The sequence below is a fragment of the Daphnia magna genome, linkage group LG5 (assembly GCF_020631705.1).
Source record: "Daphnia magna isolate NIES linkage group LG5, ASM2063170v1.1, whole genome shotgun sequence".
NCBI classification, from domain to species: domain Eukaryota; kingdom Metazoa; phylum Arthropoda; class Branchiopoda; order Diplostraca; family Daphniidae; genus Daphnia; species Daphnia magna.
This window is the reverse complement of record NC_059186.1, coordinates 8,579,172-8,592,190: the sequence shown is the minus strand read 5'-3', so window position 1 is coordinate 8,592,190 and position 13,019 is coordinate 8,579,172. Positions and strand designations below refer to the sequence as shown.

The 13,019-nt window shown below is 39.5% G+C and overlaps 4 protein-coding genes across 5 annotated transcripts; 3 read left to right on the top strand and 1 right to left on the bottom strand.

Annotated features, from left to right (window-relative positions):
• Nucleotides 1-7: 7 nt before the first annotated feature.
• On the top strand, nt 8-3,506 carry LOC116922807 (neprilysin-4). Its single transcript, XM_045173998.1, has 16 exons — nt 8-162; nt 222-307; nt 376-495; nt 555-716; nt 801-1,090; nt 1,152-1,355; nt 1,420-1,533; nt 1,604-1,745; nt 1,815-2,029; nt 2,096-2,272; nt 2,341-2,441; nt 2,507-2,565; nt 2,625-2,676; nt 2,740-2,807; nt 2,871-3,013; nt 3,073-3,506. The coding sequence occupies exons 1-16, from the start codon at nt 110-112 to the stop codon at nt 3,412-3,414; spliced, it is 2,328 nt and encodes a 775-aa protein (XP_045029933.1). The 5' UTR covers nt 8-109; the 3' UTR covers nt 3,415-3,506.
• A 653-nt stretch (nt 3,507-4,159) lies between these two features.
• On the top strand, nt 4,160-7,977 carry LOC116922804 (neprilysin). The gene is made up of 17 exons (XM_032929234.2): nt 4,160-4,405; nt 4,469-4,554; nt 4,630-4,752; nt 4,814-4,975; nt 5,047-5,130; nt 5,202-5,407; nt 5,470-5,667; nt 5,728-5,847; nt 5,914-6,055; nt 6,129-6,246; nt 6,306-6,579; nt 6,643-6,749; nt 6,810-6,868; nt 6,937-6,988; nt 7,052-7,119; nt 7,192-7,334; nt 7,397-7,977. Exons 1-17 carry the CDS (start codon nt 4,335-4,337, stop codon nt 7,736-7,738), a joined length of 2,355 nt encoding a protein of 784 aa, XP_032785125.2. The 5' UTR covers nt 4,160-4,334; the 3' UTR covers nt 7,739-7,977.
• Nucleotides 7,978-8,146: 169 nt separating this feature from the next.
• On the top strand, nt 8,147-11,972 carry LOC116922805 (neprilysin-4). Of its 2 annotated transcripts, none has more exons than XM_045173997.1 (18): nt 8,147-8,452; nt 8,520-8,599; nt 8,669-8,794; nt 8,879-9,040; nt 9,114-9,197; nt 9,272-9,477; nt 9,538-9,735; nt 9,807-9,926; nt 9,985-10,126; nt 10,195-10,312; nt 10,400-10,673; nt 10,738-10,844; nt 10,902-10,960; nt 11,034-11,085; nt 11,159-11,226; nt 11,293-11,435; nt 11,495-11,832; nt 11,900-11,972. In XM_045173997.1, the coding sequence occupies exons 1-18, from the start codon at nt 8,382-8,384 to the stop codon at nt 11,949-11,951; spliced, it is 2,400 nt and encodes a 799-aa protein (XP_045029932.1). In that variant the 5' UTR covers nt 8,147-8,381; the 3' UTR covers nt 11,952-11,972. The 2 variants fall into 2 exon arrangements, with proteins under 2 accessions (XP_045029932.1, XP_045029931.1); XM_045173996.1 differs by having other exon boundaries at nt 8,149-8,452; nt 8,514-8,599.
• Nucleotides 11,917-12,989, bottom strand: LOC116922997. Its single transcript, XM_032929511.2, has 2 exons — nt 12,816-12,989; nt 11,917-12,753 (listed from the first exon to the last, which is right to left on the bottom strand). Exons 1-2 carry the CDS (start codon nt 12,873-12,875, stop codon nt 12,055-12,057), a joined length of 759 nt encoding a protein of 252 aa, XP_032785402.2. The 5' UTR covers nt 12,876-12,989; the 3' UTR covers nt 11,917-12,054.
• Between the last annotated feature and the right edge of the window lie 30 nt (nt 12,990-13,019).

The following is a 13,019-nucleotide window of genomic DNA, read 5'->3' as shown; positions in this document are numbered from 1 at the left end:
ACCAGAAGCGAAGCCTTTTTCTTCAACGGACGCTGATTGAACGTATCGGTTCTTCACAGACTACGAACGTGGACGGACAGAAAGACGTTTCTATCCACTACTAGGAGCGATGGCAGACTCAGGTGGTGTCACAGCGGCAGATTCTTTCTCACCAACGGCAATGTACGCGTATTGAATTGTTCCAATTGGCTTCAGTTTCAAATTTTTATTGTTTGACTTAGTAAGAAAAAGTCCCGCTGGTTAGCATGGGCAGCTTTCATCAGCGCCATAGTGTTCATGTTGGCCACTGGATACTTGGGCTACCGCGGTATAAAAGACTTCCTAAAAATTGATCGTGTCTTCATTTTGACAGTTAGTTTGTCCGTAATGTTGTAGTCTGCAAGTCTAGCAAACAGTTGGCCGTCGTGGAAGAGCAGTTGGCAACGGCTGAAGGAACGATCGCCCGGCTAGAAGAGAAAGATCCTGTTTGCAACACTAAAGAATGTGTTATTTCAGGTAATCCATTTGAAAAGGAGAGAAAGTTAATATCGGCATGATGATTTGTCCTCGTATAGCTGCTGTTTTGATGGAAGCCATGGATCCGACTGTCGATCCTTGCCACGACTTTTACCAGTTTGCCTGTGGTGGTTGGCTCCGTAAAAACAGCGTTCCGGATGCCAGTTCACGTTGGGGCCGATTCCATGTTCTAAGAGAACAACTCATGTACATTCTTAAAGGTATAGCAATTAAGAGAGAATTGAATTCTACTTTTAAATCGTTGCACCGATTTGATCACTGCAATCCTTTGCTGAAAACTGCAGACATTTTGAGTGAACCAAACACCGTCCAGGATTCGAAACCCGTTAATAGCTCAAGAGAAATGTATCGAGCTTGTATGTATACCGATGCCATTGAAAAACTGGGCTTGACACCGTTGATTCAACTGTTGAATTCATACGGTCGATGGCCTATGACAGTGGCCAACTGGACAGCCGATCAGTTCGACTGGAAATTGGCGAGTACATCCATCCGGAGAGACATGGGTGAAAGTTTTCTCTTTGAAGTGTACAACTACCTCGACTGGAAAAATACCAATAAAAGCTCCATTTACGTAAGATAAAACTAGCAATTGAAATACATCATTAGACTTGTAATGAGAATTAAGAATTTAGGTGGATCAAACCGATGTTGGGCTTCCATATTCCACTCTGATCAATGCAAAGTCTAATTCGACAGCTATCATTATGCAAGCTTATGCCACTTACGTGTTTGAATCAGCCAAGGCCGTTCGAGACGCAATCCAGGGCGGATCGAACGATTCCGACATCATCCATGAAGTGGATCAGATGATAAACTTCCAAATTGAACTTGCTAAAGTAAACATAACATTTAAAACGCTTTAGAAACGTGACGGACTGTGTAAAGCTGGATTCTTTCTAGATCCAAACTAGGCCGGAAGAACGGCGGAATAGGACGAGGATGTATAATGTTATGCAACTTGGAGCCCTGCAACGATGGACGAATGTTGTACATCTGAATCGGGCAACTAGTTATGTAAGGAAATAGCTAAAAATCAATTCAAACAACTATAATTGCAAATCTCCTTTTAAAACGGATATTAAAGATTAACTGGGCTAAATATATCAATGATATATATTCGGCGGTGAACGTGACAGTGTCTGAAAACGAACAAATTATCGTCAAGGAACCGCAATTCCTCCGCAAACTTGTACGACTGTTGGATCAAACATCACCGAGAATCATAGGTACCTCCCATAAGTTGTGTTTCACTTTAATAATTTGATTAATTCTTCTGGATTACAAAAAAATTAAAGCCAATTACATCCACTGGCGTTTGGTGATGAAAGCGGGCGATTATACAAATCAGCTGATGAATTCGGTGGCCTTCAATTTCCAGAAGGTGTTTTACGGAGCATCGGTTCCTCAGCCAAGGTGGCGAATGTGTGTCGATAAAGTTTCCTCCACATTAGGATTCGCTGTCGGTTCACTGTACATCGAAAGGGCCTTCGACGGACAAGCCAGAAAAGAGGTAAGAATTCGAGCAAATCAATTTGTATCGCAATTGTTGTTGAATTGGCTGGCGATCTTTTGATAGGCCGTCGAAATGATTGGCCATATCAAAACGGCCTTCAGTTCCCTAGTTCAGGAATCACATTGGATGGATCAAGAGACTAAAATCCGGGCGCTGGAGAAGGCGGCCGCCATGAAAGATTTTGTGGCGTATCCGGATTGGATCCTTAATAAAACTCGACTGAGCCAGATTTACGAAGGGGTTTGTTCTTTTGAGATCTCAATAAAGTTCGGTCATATCAATAAACTTGATTTCTTAATCCAATTCAGGTGGAGACGACTAGCAAGCACTTTGAGAATGCCCTTAATGTCACGCGATTTTTAGAGCACGACAAGTTAAAAGCCCTTCGTTTACCAACAGATCGGACAGCGTATATTATTTGCATATTGTCATTGATAACTATTCCCATTAAGCAAATTTGTTTTTCTCTAATAGGTGGGTGACATTCCCGTCAGTTGTCAATGCCTTTTATTCGTTCTTCTACAATGCCATCAGTAAGTTTAATCAAACATTTTCTTATGTAATAAAAGAGTGAATCATTCTTTTCTGACAGCTTTTCCTGCTGGAATTTTACAGCCACCATTTTTTGGAAAGGGTCGCTTGGCGTAATTATATTGTTTTTGAAGGAACCAAGAAATTTGTTAGACTAAATGTTTTACACCATACAGGGCCCTAAACTACGGTGGGATAGGTGCAGTTATTGGTCACGAAATCACACATGGATTTGACGATCAAGGTATATTTCTAATATTTAATGTGATGTGCATTGGTATCTCCTTAAAAAAACTTGATTTGAAAGGACGTCAGGCGGATAAAGAAGGTCGCATCAATTTGTGGTGGACTAATCAAACTCTCAACAGATACATCAAGGGGGCGCAGTGTTTCATCGAACAATATGGAAATTATACCTTCCCAGAGTTTGCTGGAACTGAAGCTTTCCACGTAAATCAACGCATCAATCGACTATATAGAAAAGATTTTTGATACATTTCAATTTATAGTTGAATGGAATCATATCACAAGGAGAAAACATTGCAGATAATGGTGGCGTTAGAGAAGCTTTTTCGGCCTATCAGAATTACGTAGCTATCAACGGCAGAGAGGCCCGTTTACCCGGCTTAGAGAAATATACACCGGAGCAGCTCTTCTTCCTCTCCTACGCCAACATTTGGTGCGGTAAACAAACTACACAGAGTCTGAGACAACAAATTTTAAACGGCCCGCACAGTCCTGAGAAATATCGGGTGTTGGGCACGCTATCCAATTCGATCGATTTCGCTCGACATTTTCACTGCCCAAACGGGAGTGTCATGAACCGTCCTAATAAATGCATTCTTTGGTAATGATCAATCAGCCCATCTAGTATACCATGTCCTTCGTAAAATGTTTGAAAAGCGATAAACTGAAATACAAGATCACAAGTTCGGTTACGTCATTTGTGACACGGTTTATTGGTTGATTTGGCGTGATGATTTTATGGAACAATACGTCCTACACGAGTCTTTATGGGGACTCTTATATTTTTTAAGACCAACTTTTTGGTTTAAAAAAGTAGGTTTTAAAATTTTGACTTGGAATTCGAAGAAACACAATTCTAAACACAAAGGAATAGAATATTATTTTTCCGTTAATTATGTAATTTTTGAATAAAGCGCAATCAAAGTGCTTAAAAGAACTATTGCGTAACGTTCTGTAAACACTGTTTTTTATAACATTGTAAAAAGTGAAGGTAGGAAAAGAAATTAAATTTGTTTTATGTTACGTAAAACTTATTTTTAAACGTAAACAGCGCTTAATTTACAGTTATAGTTATAACCAACACATTTTTGCACATGTTTTTCCAAAAAGACCACGACTGCTCTTACAACGAGCACTCTATTTTAAAAAATGAAGAATAATCTACGATCGATTCCTTCAAAGCCCATATGAATAGATGTACATGCTTCCTGGTTGTAACTGGAGAAGAAATTGTTGAGGTCGACGGCTATTCAGAAAACGCACTTGTAATTCCACATCACGCTTTCTGAATGTGCCCAGAACAATCCCACTCTGATAGTTTCTTCTCTATTGCAACCGTTGTAAACAGCCAAGGCAAATTTGACTCTAGATATAAGCCAGGAACATCTCGAATTAAACAAAACATTTGTAAAAAGTCTTTGTGTGATGTCTATCGAGGCCCATCAGTTGTGATATTCGACAGCTTAGTCGACAGTCAAATCCAAGAGAACATCAAAACGTTTTTCGTTTGCTCTCCTTCACCAAAATGGAAATTGGCACGTCGGTATCAACGCTGGTTAGCAATTCGCCAGCTGAGGACGATGCAAAAATAAAGAGGTTAGTTACAATATTTACATTAATTTAATGGCAAATTATGCGAAGCACAAATTGTTGATGCAGTTCTAGGAAGAGCTTCCTTATCGGCGCTGGAGCTTTAACATGTGCTGTAGGATTTGTCATAGCCACTGGTCTTCTTGCCGACCAAGGTTGCCATTCATTGTCCCAGATATAATTTTTAACCGATAGGAAAAGATTTTGATAGTTTGATTTGAATTTCGTAGTGTTTCGTTCCAGAAAACATTTGGAAAATGTTCGTGAAGAGCTCCGTGAGATAAAAGGAGAACAAAAGGATCGTCTTAAGCAAGAAGATCCTGTTTGCTTTACAAAAGAGTGTATCTTATCAGGTACACGTAAACATTAGGCAGATTAACTTTCGTGATTACTATAGTTAGTTTCCGATTGCAGCCGCTGCTCTAATGGAATCGATGGATGAGTCGGTTGATCCTTGCCAAGATTTCTACCAATTCGCTTGCGGTGGATGGAGAAAGAAAAACGTTATTCCTAATGGTTATGGACGTGTATCACAGTTTGGTATTTTGGACGGCAGGATACAGCGATTCATTAAAGGTATTCCACGTTCCATTAATTTTAGAAGCCATGAATTGACAATACCAATTTGATTGTGTTTGTATTCACAGAGTTCTTTAAACAGAACAGCACCATGTTCGATTCCAAACCGATCAATAACACACGGGATATGTACAGAGCTTGTTTGGATACTGGTCTGTTTGATTTAATGAAATTGTTCGGAGAAGTATAAAAAACACAAACATTCATTGTGCACGTCCTACAGGCGCAATTGCGAAATTGGGAATCACTCCACTTGTTAAAATGTTGGATTCTTACGGCCAGTGGCCAATGACTGTTTCTAATTGGACGGAAGATCGTTTCGATTGGCGAAAAGCCAGTGCATCCATCCGGAATACGTTCGGTGATGGTTTCCTTTTTGAAGTAACTAATTTCGTCGACGTTAACAACACCGAATACAGCACGATTTATGTAAGCCAACAGAGCTTTCTGGTTAGTTGAAACAATGCGTCTGTACGCACCTTCATTTACAGTTGGACCAGCCTCCCCTGGGATTACCGAGTTTCATTCTCCAAGGCCAAAATTTAACAAGCTCTTCTTCCAAGGCTTACTTATCATTCATCTCCGGTGCAGCTATCGCCATAAGGGATGCAATCGGTGGAGGAGCCAACGACATCGATATTGTCAAAGACATTGAAGACTTGATCAGTTTTCACATCGAACTAGCCAATGTACTTTAATTTACTTTTTACTGAAAATCTATTCCTTTAATTAATTGCTACGTATTGTAGATTCTGACTCCGGAGGAACCTCGCGCAAAATGGAACTTGACACGATTTTACAATCCCTTTTCACTGTCAGAACTACAAGCGTTGACGGACGAAGCCAATGCAACTGATCCTGTTGGCCAAGTTAGTTACTTTTATTTAAGTGCACTTATTGTTTTGTGATTAAAATATTGGGAGTCTTTGAAATAGATCGACTGGCACGAACTTCTCACGGACATTTATGGAATAGCTAACGTCTCCATTAGCCATGACGAGAAGATTGTTGTTATCGAACCAGAATACTTCCAGAAATTGGTTCAGCTGCTGGACCAAACATCACCAAGAGTAATTGGTAAACTATCCTACATTTATTTAACTTGATCACGCATAATTAAATTTTGAAATTCATATCTCAATGAGCACAGCTAATTTTATTCACTGGCGACTTGTTCTTGAGAACATTAATGACGTCAACATTGAAATGACGGTTTTGGCCATAGAATTTTATGATGCTATTTTCGGGCGATTCCGAATGCCTCCTAGGTTCAAATTGTTGCTTTTACTCAAGTGCGAATAGCGTCATAATTTTAGAATTGTTTTAGGCAGGGCTGGTGCATGAAGCGAGTACATAGATTGATGGGATTCGCCATCGGTGCTAAATATGTGGAGGATTCATTCGATCCACAAGCTAAGATCGACATGCAAGAGATGATTCTCAATTTAAAAATGGCCTTCAGCTCTCTTGTAGAGGATTCCAACTGGATGGACGAGGAGACGAAAATCAATGCGCTAGAGAAAGCGGCAGCTATGAAAGAGTATATCGGTTATCCAGATTGGATCACCAATAGAACTACACTTGAACTGGCCTATCACGGAGTACGGTGATCATTTTTTCTTACAGTTGTATCGTTTTTATTTCGTGTGTCTTTCGTGTTACAGATTAATACCAAACCGGACACGCATTTCGATAATTTTCAATCTGCCAAACGATTTATGGTGAAGAACAATTTAAAGTTTCTTCGCTTCAGAACCAATCGTGATAATTTGTAAGAAATGATTGAATTAGTCGTAAACATCTAAGTAATAGAGTAATATTGGTTCAATAGGTGGATCTCATTCCCAGCTGTTGTGAATGCATTTTACTATCCAATGCTAAATTCCATAAGTACATAAGTGATGGCACTCTCCTTTGTAATCTTTAACTGTTATCCTTTCAATTCTATTATTTTTCAGCTTTCCCTGCTGGAATCTTACAACCACCTTTTTATGGCAAAGGACGTCTAGCGTAAATTAACACTCTTCCTGTAATCTCTCCACTGTAACTAATTCTTTAAATTCATCAATTCAGTGCCCTTAACTACGGTGCTATTGGCGTGGTGATTGGCCACGAGATAACCCATGGTTTCGATCACAACGGTAAAGAAAAAGAAAAACGATTTACTGTACAAACAGATAATGAAACACATCATTTACGCCACCTTACAATAGGTCACAAGAGCGATAAGAAAGGTCATGAGAGATCCTGGTGGACCAACCATACGCTAGCTGAATTTTACAAAAGGAAGCAATGCATCATAGACCAGTATAGCAATTACACCCTACCGGAACTCGAGGGAACCGATGCTTTTCACGTATAATCAGATCATATTCTTCGTCATTGAGCCATTGTTGATAATTTTTGTGACATCATCAGGTTAACGGCACTAACACACAAGGGGAAAACATAGCAGACAATGGTGGTCTTAGAGAAGCCTTTCGGGCCTATCAAAATTACATCTCCTCGAACGGTCCTGAAAAGCGATTGCCCGGTTTGGAACAGTACACCCCCGAGCAGATATTCTTCCTCTCTTACGCAAATGTTTGGTGCAGCGAACAAACTTCGGAAAGTCTCGAGTATCAAATTCTCTACGGTGTTCATAGTCCGGGCCGATATCGCGTCATAGGACCGCTCTCCAATTCGGTCGACTTTGTACAACATTTTCAATGCCCCGTTGATTCTCCAATGAATCGACCCGAAAAATGTACTGTCTGGTAACAAAACGCTTGTTAAATTAACAAATATCAATCATCAGTTTTATCAAGTGAATGTTTTCCTTGCCTTTCTTGCACAATTCACACTGTAACTAAAGTAGACCAACAGCGATGCACTTAACTGTGAAAACGGACCAACCATAAATTGAGAATATTTCTTGATTTATTTTGTATTGCATTAACATGCAATACTCTGTAACGGAATCGTACACTGATTTTATATACAAGCCGTTTAGCCGAGAACAATATCTGTAAGTCAATCGGTTTTTATTGTTGGTTCCTTTGTGTAACTGGAGAAGAGATTGTTCACATCTGAGACTACGAGTGAGTAAATTAGCAATTTCACAAAATACTTTTCAAGGAAAACCAAGAACAATCACCTGTTCGTGATTATTCTTTTGTATCTCTGACTTATCAATCTCCAGTGGAATCTCAGTCTTAATCGACTGAGAGTTTTTCATTTCGAAACATTATAGCGTACTGCCTTGCTTTGCAAAACATATTTTTCCAAAGCGATGTAGTTTCTGGCTTACCTTGCAGTTGTTCGGCGTACCCTATCAGTGGTGTAACATCAAAAGCAACGGACATTTACACTTTGTCGGTTAAACTTCCGGCCTTGAAAAGCAGCCGGCTGCTAGTAGACTAAAATGGAAATTGGGACGTCTGCTGTAACACTAGTTTGTGACCTACCCGAGGAGAAAGACACTAAAATTAAACGGTTAGTTGTCGTTCATCAATTAAAGTTGAATATCTCAAAATGACGTTTGTCGAGTGCCCAGTTCCAAAAAGGCATTCCTTATTTGTGCGGGAGCTGTTGTAGGTGCAGTAGGTTTCGTTATAGCCACTGGACTCCTTGCCGATCAAGGTAACCACTAAAAGTTTACTTTATTTCAGAGGTTTCAAGTGATTTGAAAAGCTTTAACGTATTTCTCAGTGTTTCGTTTAAGAAAACAAATAGACAGTGTTAACGGTGAGCTGTTTGAGATCAGATTCGATCAACAAGTGCAGCGACGTAATGAGGAAAATTCCGTTTGTTTGACGAAAGAATGTATATTATCAGGTGCGTAAAATTAACTATTATGGAATATTGTGAGTATGTAAACTCATAAGTTGTAAATTCAAACGATTTTTCTGTGCTTTACAGCGGCTACTCTGATGGAATCGATGGACGAATCGGCTGACCCTTGCGATGATTTTTACCAATTTGCTTGCGGTGGATGGCAAAAGAAAAACGTTATTCCTCATGGTCATGAAGGAATTTCACAATTCAGCATTTTGGATGGCAGAATAGATCGTTTTATTAAAGGTAGAATAGCAAATATCGTAAACATGTACGCAATCTCACGATTTGATCCTATCAATGTGCTTCTTTTCCACAGAATTCTTTTTGGAGTATAACACCGAATTGGATTCAAAAGCAATCAATAACACACGTGACATGTACGACGCCTGCCTAGACTTGAGTATGTTAATCTGAAAACGTTTACCGATTGACATATAGTCATGAAATGTAATCTAACTGTTCTCACGATCACAGATGCCATTGAAGAGTTGGGTATCACTCCGTTAGTTAAAATTTTAGATTCGTTCGGCCAGTGGCCTATGACAGTATCTAACTGGACGGAAGATCGTTTCGACTGGCGAAAAGCCAGTGCATCCATACGAAATACCTTTGGAGTTGGATTTCTTTTTCAAGTGTCGAATTTCGTCGACGTCAATGACACTGACTTCAGCGTTATTTACGTTAATTGAAAAAACGTGTACCTATTACCATCATGTGTATATTCATTCTCATTTTTATAGGTGGACCAGCCTTCCCTGGGAGTGCCTAGTTTCATTCTCAGAGAGAATAACTTAACTAGCGCTCATGTTATGGATTATTTCACATTCATCTCCGCCGTAGCGCTCACTGTAAGGGATGCCATCGGTGGAGGGGCCTATGATATCGATATCGTCAAAGATATTGAAGACATGATCAGTTTTCACATTGATTTAGCCAATGTAAAGCATGCCTTCTTACATCCGCTTGCCTGGATATCTATTTAACATTTATAGTGCATTTTTGTATATAGATAATGACGCTAAATGAGCATCGATCTGACTGGAACTTGAGCCGAATTTATAATCCATTTTCCCTCGACGAACTGCAAATGTGGACGGACAGTGCCAACACAACCAATTCTATGGGCCAAGTATTTTTTTAAAATTGGATTTACGTACGTTTTGGAGTTAATAGAGACTGTGGAGTAGATTAACTGGTACGAACACCTCACCGACATTTATTCCATTGCTGATGTCTCCATCAATCCTGATGAGAAAATTGTTGTCACTGAACCAGAATACCTTAAAAAATTGGTGCAGTTGTTGGATCAGACATCCCCCAGAGTGATTGGTAAGATCACCTTACATCGATTTATTTGATGAATTTGGTAATTTACATCTTAACGCTGCCAAGGATAGCTAATTTCATTCATTGGCGACTCGTACTTGAAAACATTTACGATCTGAATGATGAACTGATGATCATGGCGGATGCATTTGATGAAGCCATTTATGGACCATTTCCAATACCATCTAGGTAGAGTTAATATGTGTGAATGGCTTTTTTCCAATTAAAGTGTTATTCGTTTAACGGCATTGAACTTTTTTTTCTTCTTGAGTATAGAGAGGACTGGTGTTTGGAAAGGGTGCACGTTTTGATGGGTTTCGCCATCGGTGCTAAATATGTCGAAGATTCATTCGATCCACAAACTAAGGTTGACATGAAAGAGATGATCCTCAATTTAAAAATGGCCTTCAGCTCTCTTGTAGAGGATTCCAACTGGATGGACAAGGAGACGAAAATCAATGCGCTAGAGAAAGCGGCAGCTATGAAAGAGTATATCGGTTATCCAGATTGGATTACTAATAGAACTACACTTGAACTGGCCTATCACGGAGTACGGTGATCATTTTTTCTTACACTTGTACCGTTTTTTATTTCGTGTGTCTTTCGTGTAACAGATTAATACCAAACCAGACACGCATTTCGATAATTTTCAATCTGCCAAACGATTTATGGTGAAGAACAATTTAAGGTTTCTTCGCTTCAGAACCAATCGTGATAATTTGTAAGGTTAAATTCAACCATCAACTTATGCGTCAATGAGTCAATATTAAATCATTAGGTGGATCTCATTCCCAGCTGTCGTGAATGCATTTTACTATCCAATGCTGAATTCCATAAGTATTACGATAACCACTTTCCTCTCAACTACAACTTCTTTAACTTTCATCATTTCAACTTAATATTTTTCTAGCTTTCCCTGCTGGAATCTTACAGCCCCCTTTTTATGGCAAAGGGCGTCTCGCGTAACATTTTCATGTTTCCTTTCGTTCTTTGTTTTTGGTTTCTTTTAATTAACCCTCGTATTCATTAATGTAGTGCTTCAAATTATGGTGCTATTGGTGCCGTAATTGGTCACGAAATCACGCATGGTTTTGACGATGAAGGTACGAGAAGAAACATCATATCTTTTAAAGGATAAGGACGTCAACATTACGTAATTTAAAATGTAGGTTACAAGACCGATAAGAAAGGACATGAGATATCCTGGTGGTCAAACCACACATTAATCGAATTCTACAAGAAGAAGCAATGCATCATCGACCAATACAGCAATTACACCCTGCTGGAACTGAAAGAAACCGATGCCTTTCACGTAAAAACACAGACCATATTTGCCTGAATTAAATCCACAACTAGTTTAAATATTCACAGGTAAACGGAAGCAACACGCAAGGTGAAAACATAGCAGACAATGGTGGTCTTAGAGAAGCTTTCCGAGCCTATCAAAACTACGTCGCCAGAAACGGCCCTGAAAAGCGATTACCCGGTCTGGAACATTACACTCCAGAGCAGATATTCTTTCTCTCATTTGCCACTGTTGAGTGCAGTAACGAAAGTCCTGAAAGCCTCGAGGATCAAGTTCTTTTTGGTGTTCATACTCCTTCTCGTTATCGTGTCATAGGACCACTGTCCAATTCGGATGATTTTATTCAACATTTCAAATGTCCCACCAGCTCCCCCATGAATCCTCCAAACAAATGTACTGTATGGTAAGAATAACCCTTTTTTAATGACATTAGTTTATTATTGTTAATTAAATCATTGCTTCCATTTAAGGTTGTTAGCCTCACATATAAAAATTCAAAACTGTTTATTACTCCGGGCTTAATTCAACATTTTATGCAGGTCATCCTTTTAACGATAGTATTTTATTTTTCTTACTACAGGAAATAAGCACATGAAATATCAGCAAAATAACTTAACCTTTTCAATTACGTTTCAACGATTCGTAAATTGGCAAAATAGGCGTTTGTTCCAGCATCAACCCAATAGGCGAAAGATCCTCGAGCATTCGTACCTAGAAGATCTGATTGAATTACAGGTGTAGGTTGCCCATCAATGAATACACAAACAGTATTATTCCGCACACAAATTCTGACATGATTCCACCGTCTTTCTCCAATTTTCGCAGCGGCTTCGTATCGTCCAGGAAATTGATTCCTCAAAGTGTCGGCCGTCCATTCGGGTAACGAGGTATACTGAATAGCTCTTCCCAGACGATCAGTTGATGGGGGAGGTAAATTGAACCTACCATTGGCCATTCTCAGACACACTAATTCGTACTGGTCGCTCTTGGACTGGATTCGAAATGCTATGCCAGCTGCAGCAGCCCGTTCCGGCTCTGTAATTCTGTTATTACGCTCTGCAGCAATGTCCACATCGATAGTACCTTCGTAAAACGTAGTCAGGGGAAGCTCTACGTAACTGTTGCTTGGCATCACGCCAGTATCAAAGTTTGGACGGCCACCAGTGTAAACTACTTTAAGTGCAGAACGGCCCAGATGAACCACGTTCTGGATTGTTACGTTTCTCGACAGGTAATGTTGCATAAGGAGAAAAGATAGCGGTGGGAGAGGTTCTGGTAAACGTCGATGTTGACTCAAGATTCCGGCCAATAGTGGAAGCAATATCTATGTGCATCGTGTATGATTATTGACTTGTGCAAATCAAACGTCGTTAAAGCAAAAATTACCGCATTAGCTGAATGGACCACAAAAAGCGATGATATTATAGCCACCAAACTGAATTGCATTTTTACTATTAGGTTTTAAAACATCTGTCCGTTATCGACGTTCTAAATCAAATGAGAGTTCAACAACAGTTACGTCCACTCTAATTTATGCTAGCAAAAACAGGATCGGCCTTCTAACGTCCTTGATTTCCCTGTGAATTACGT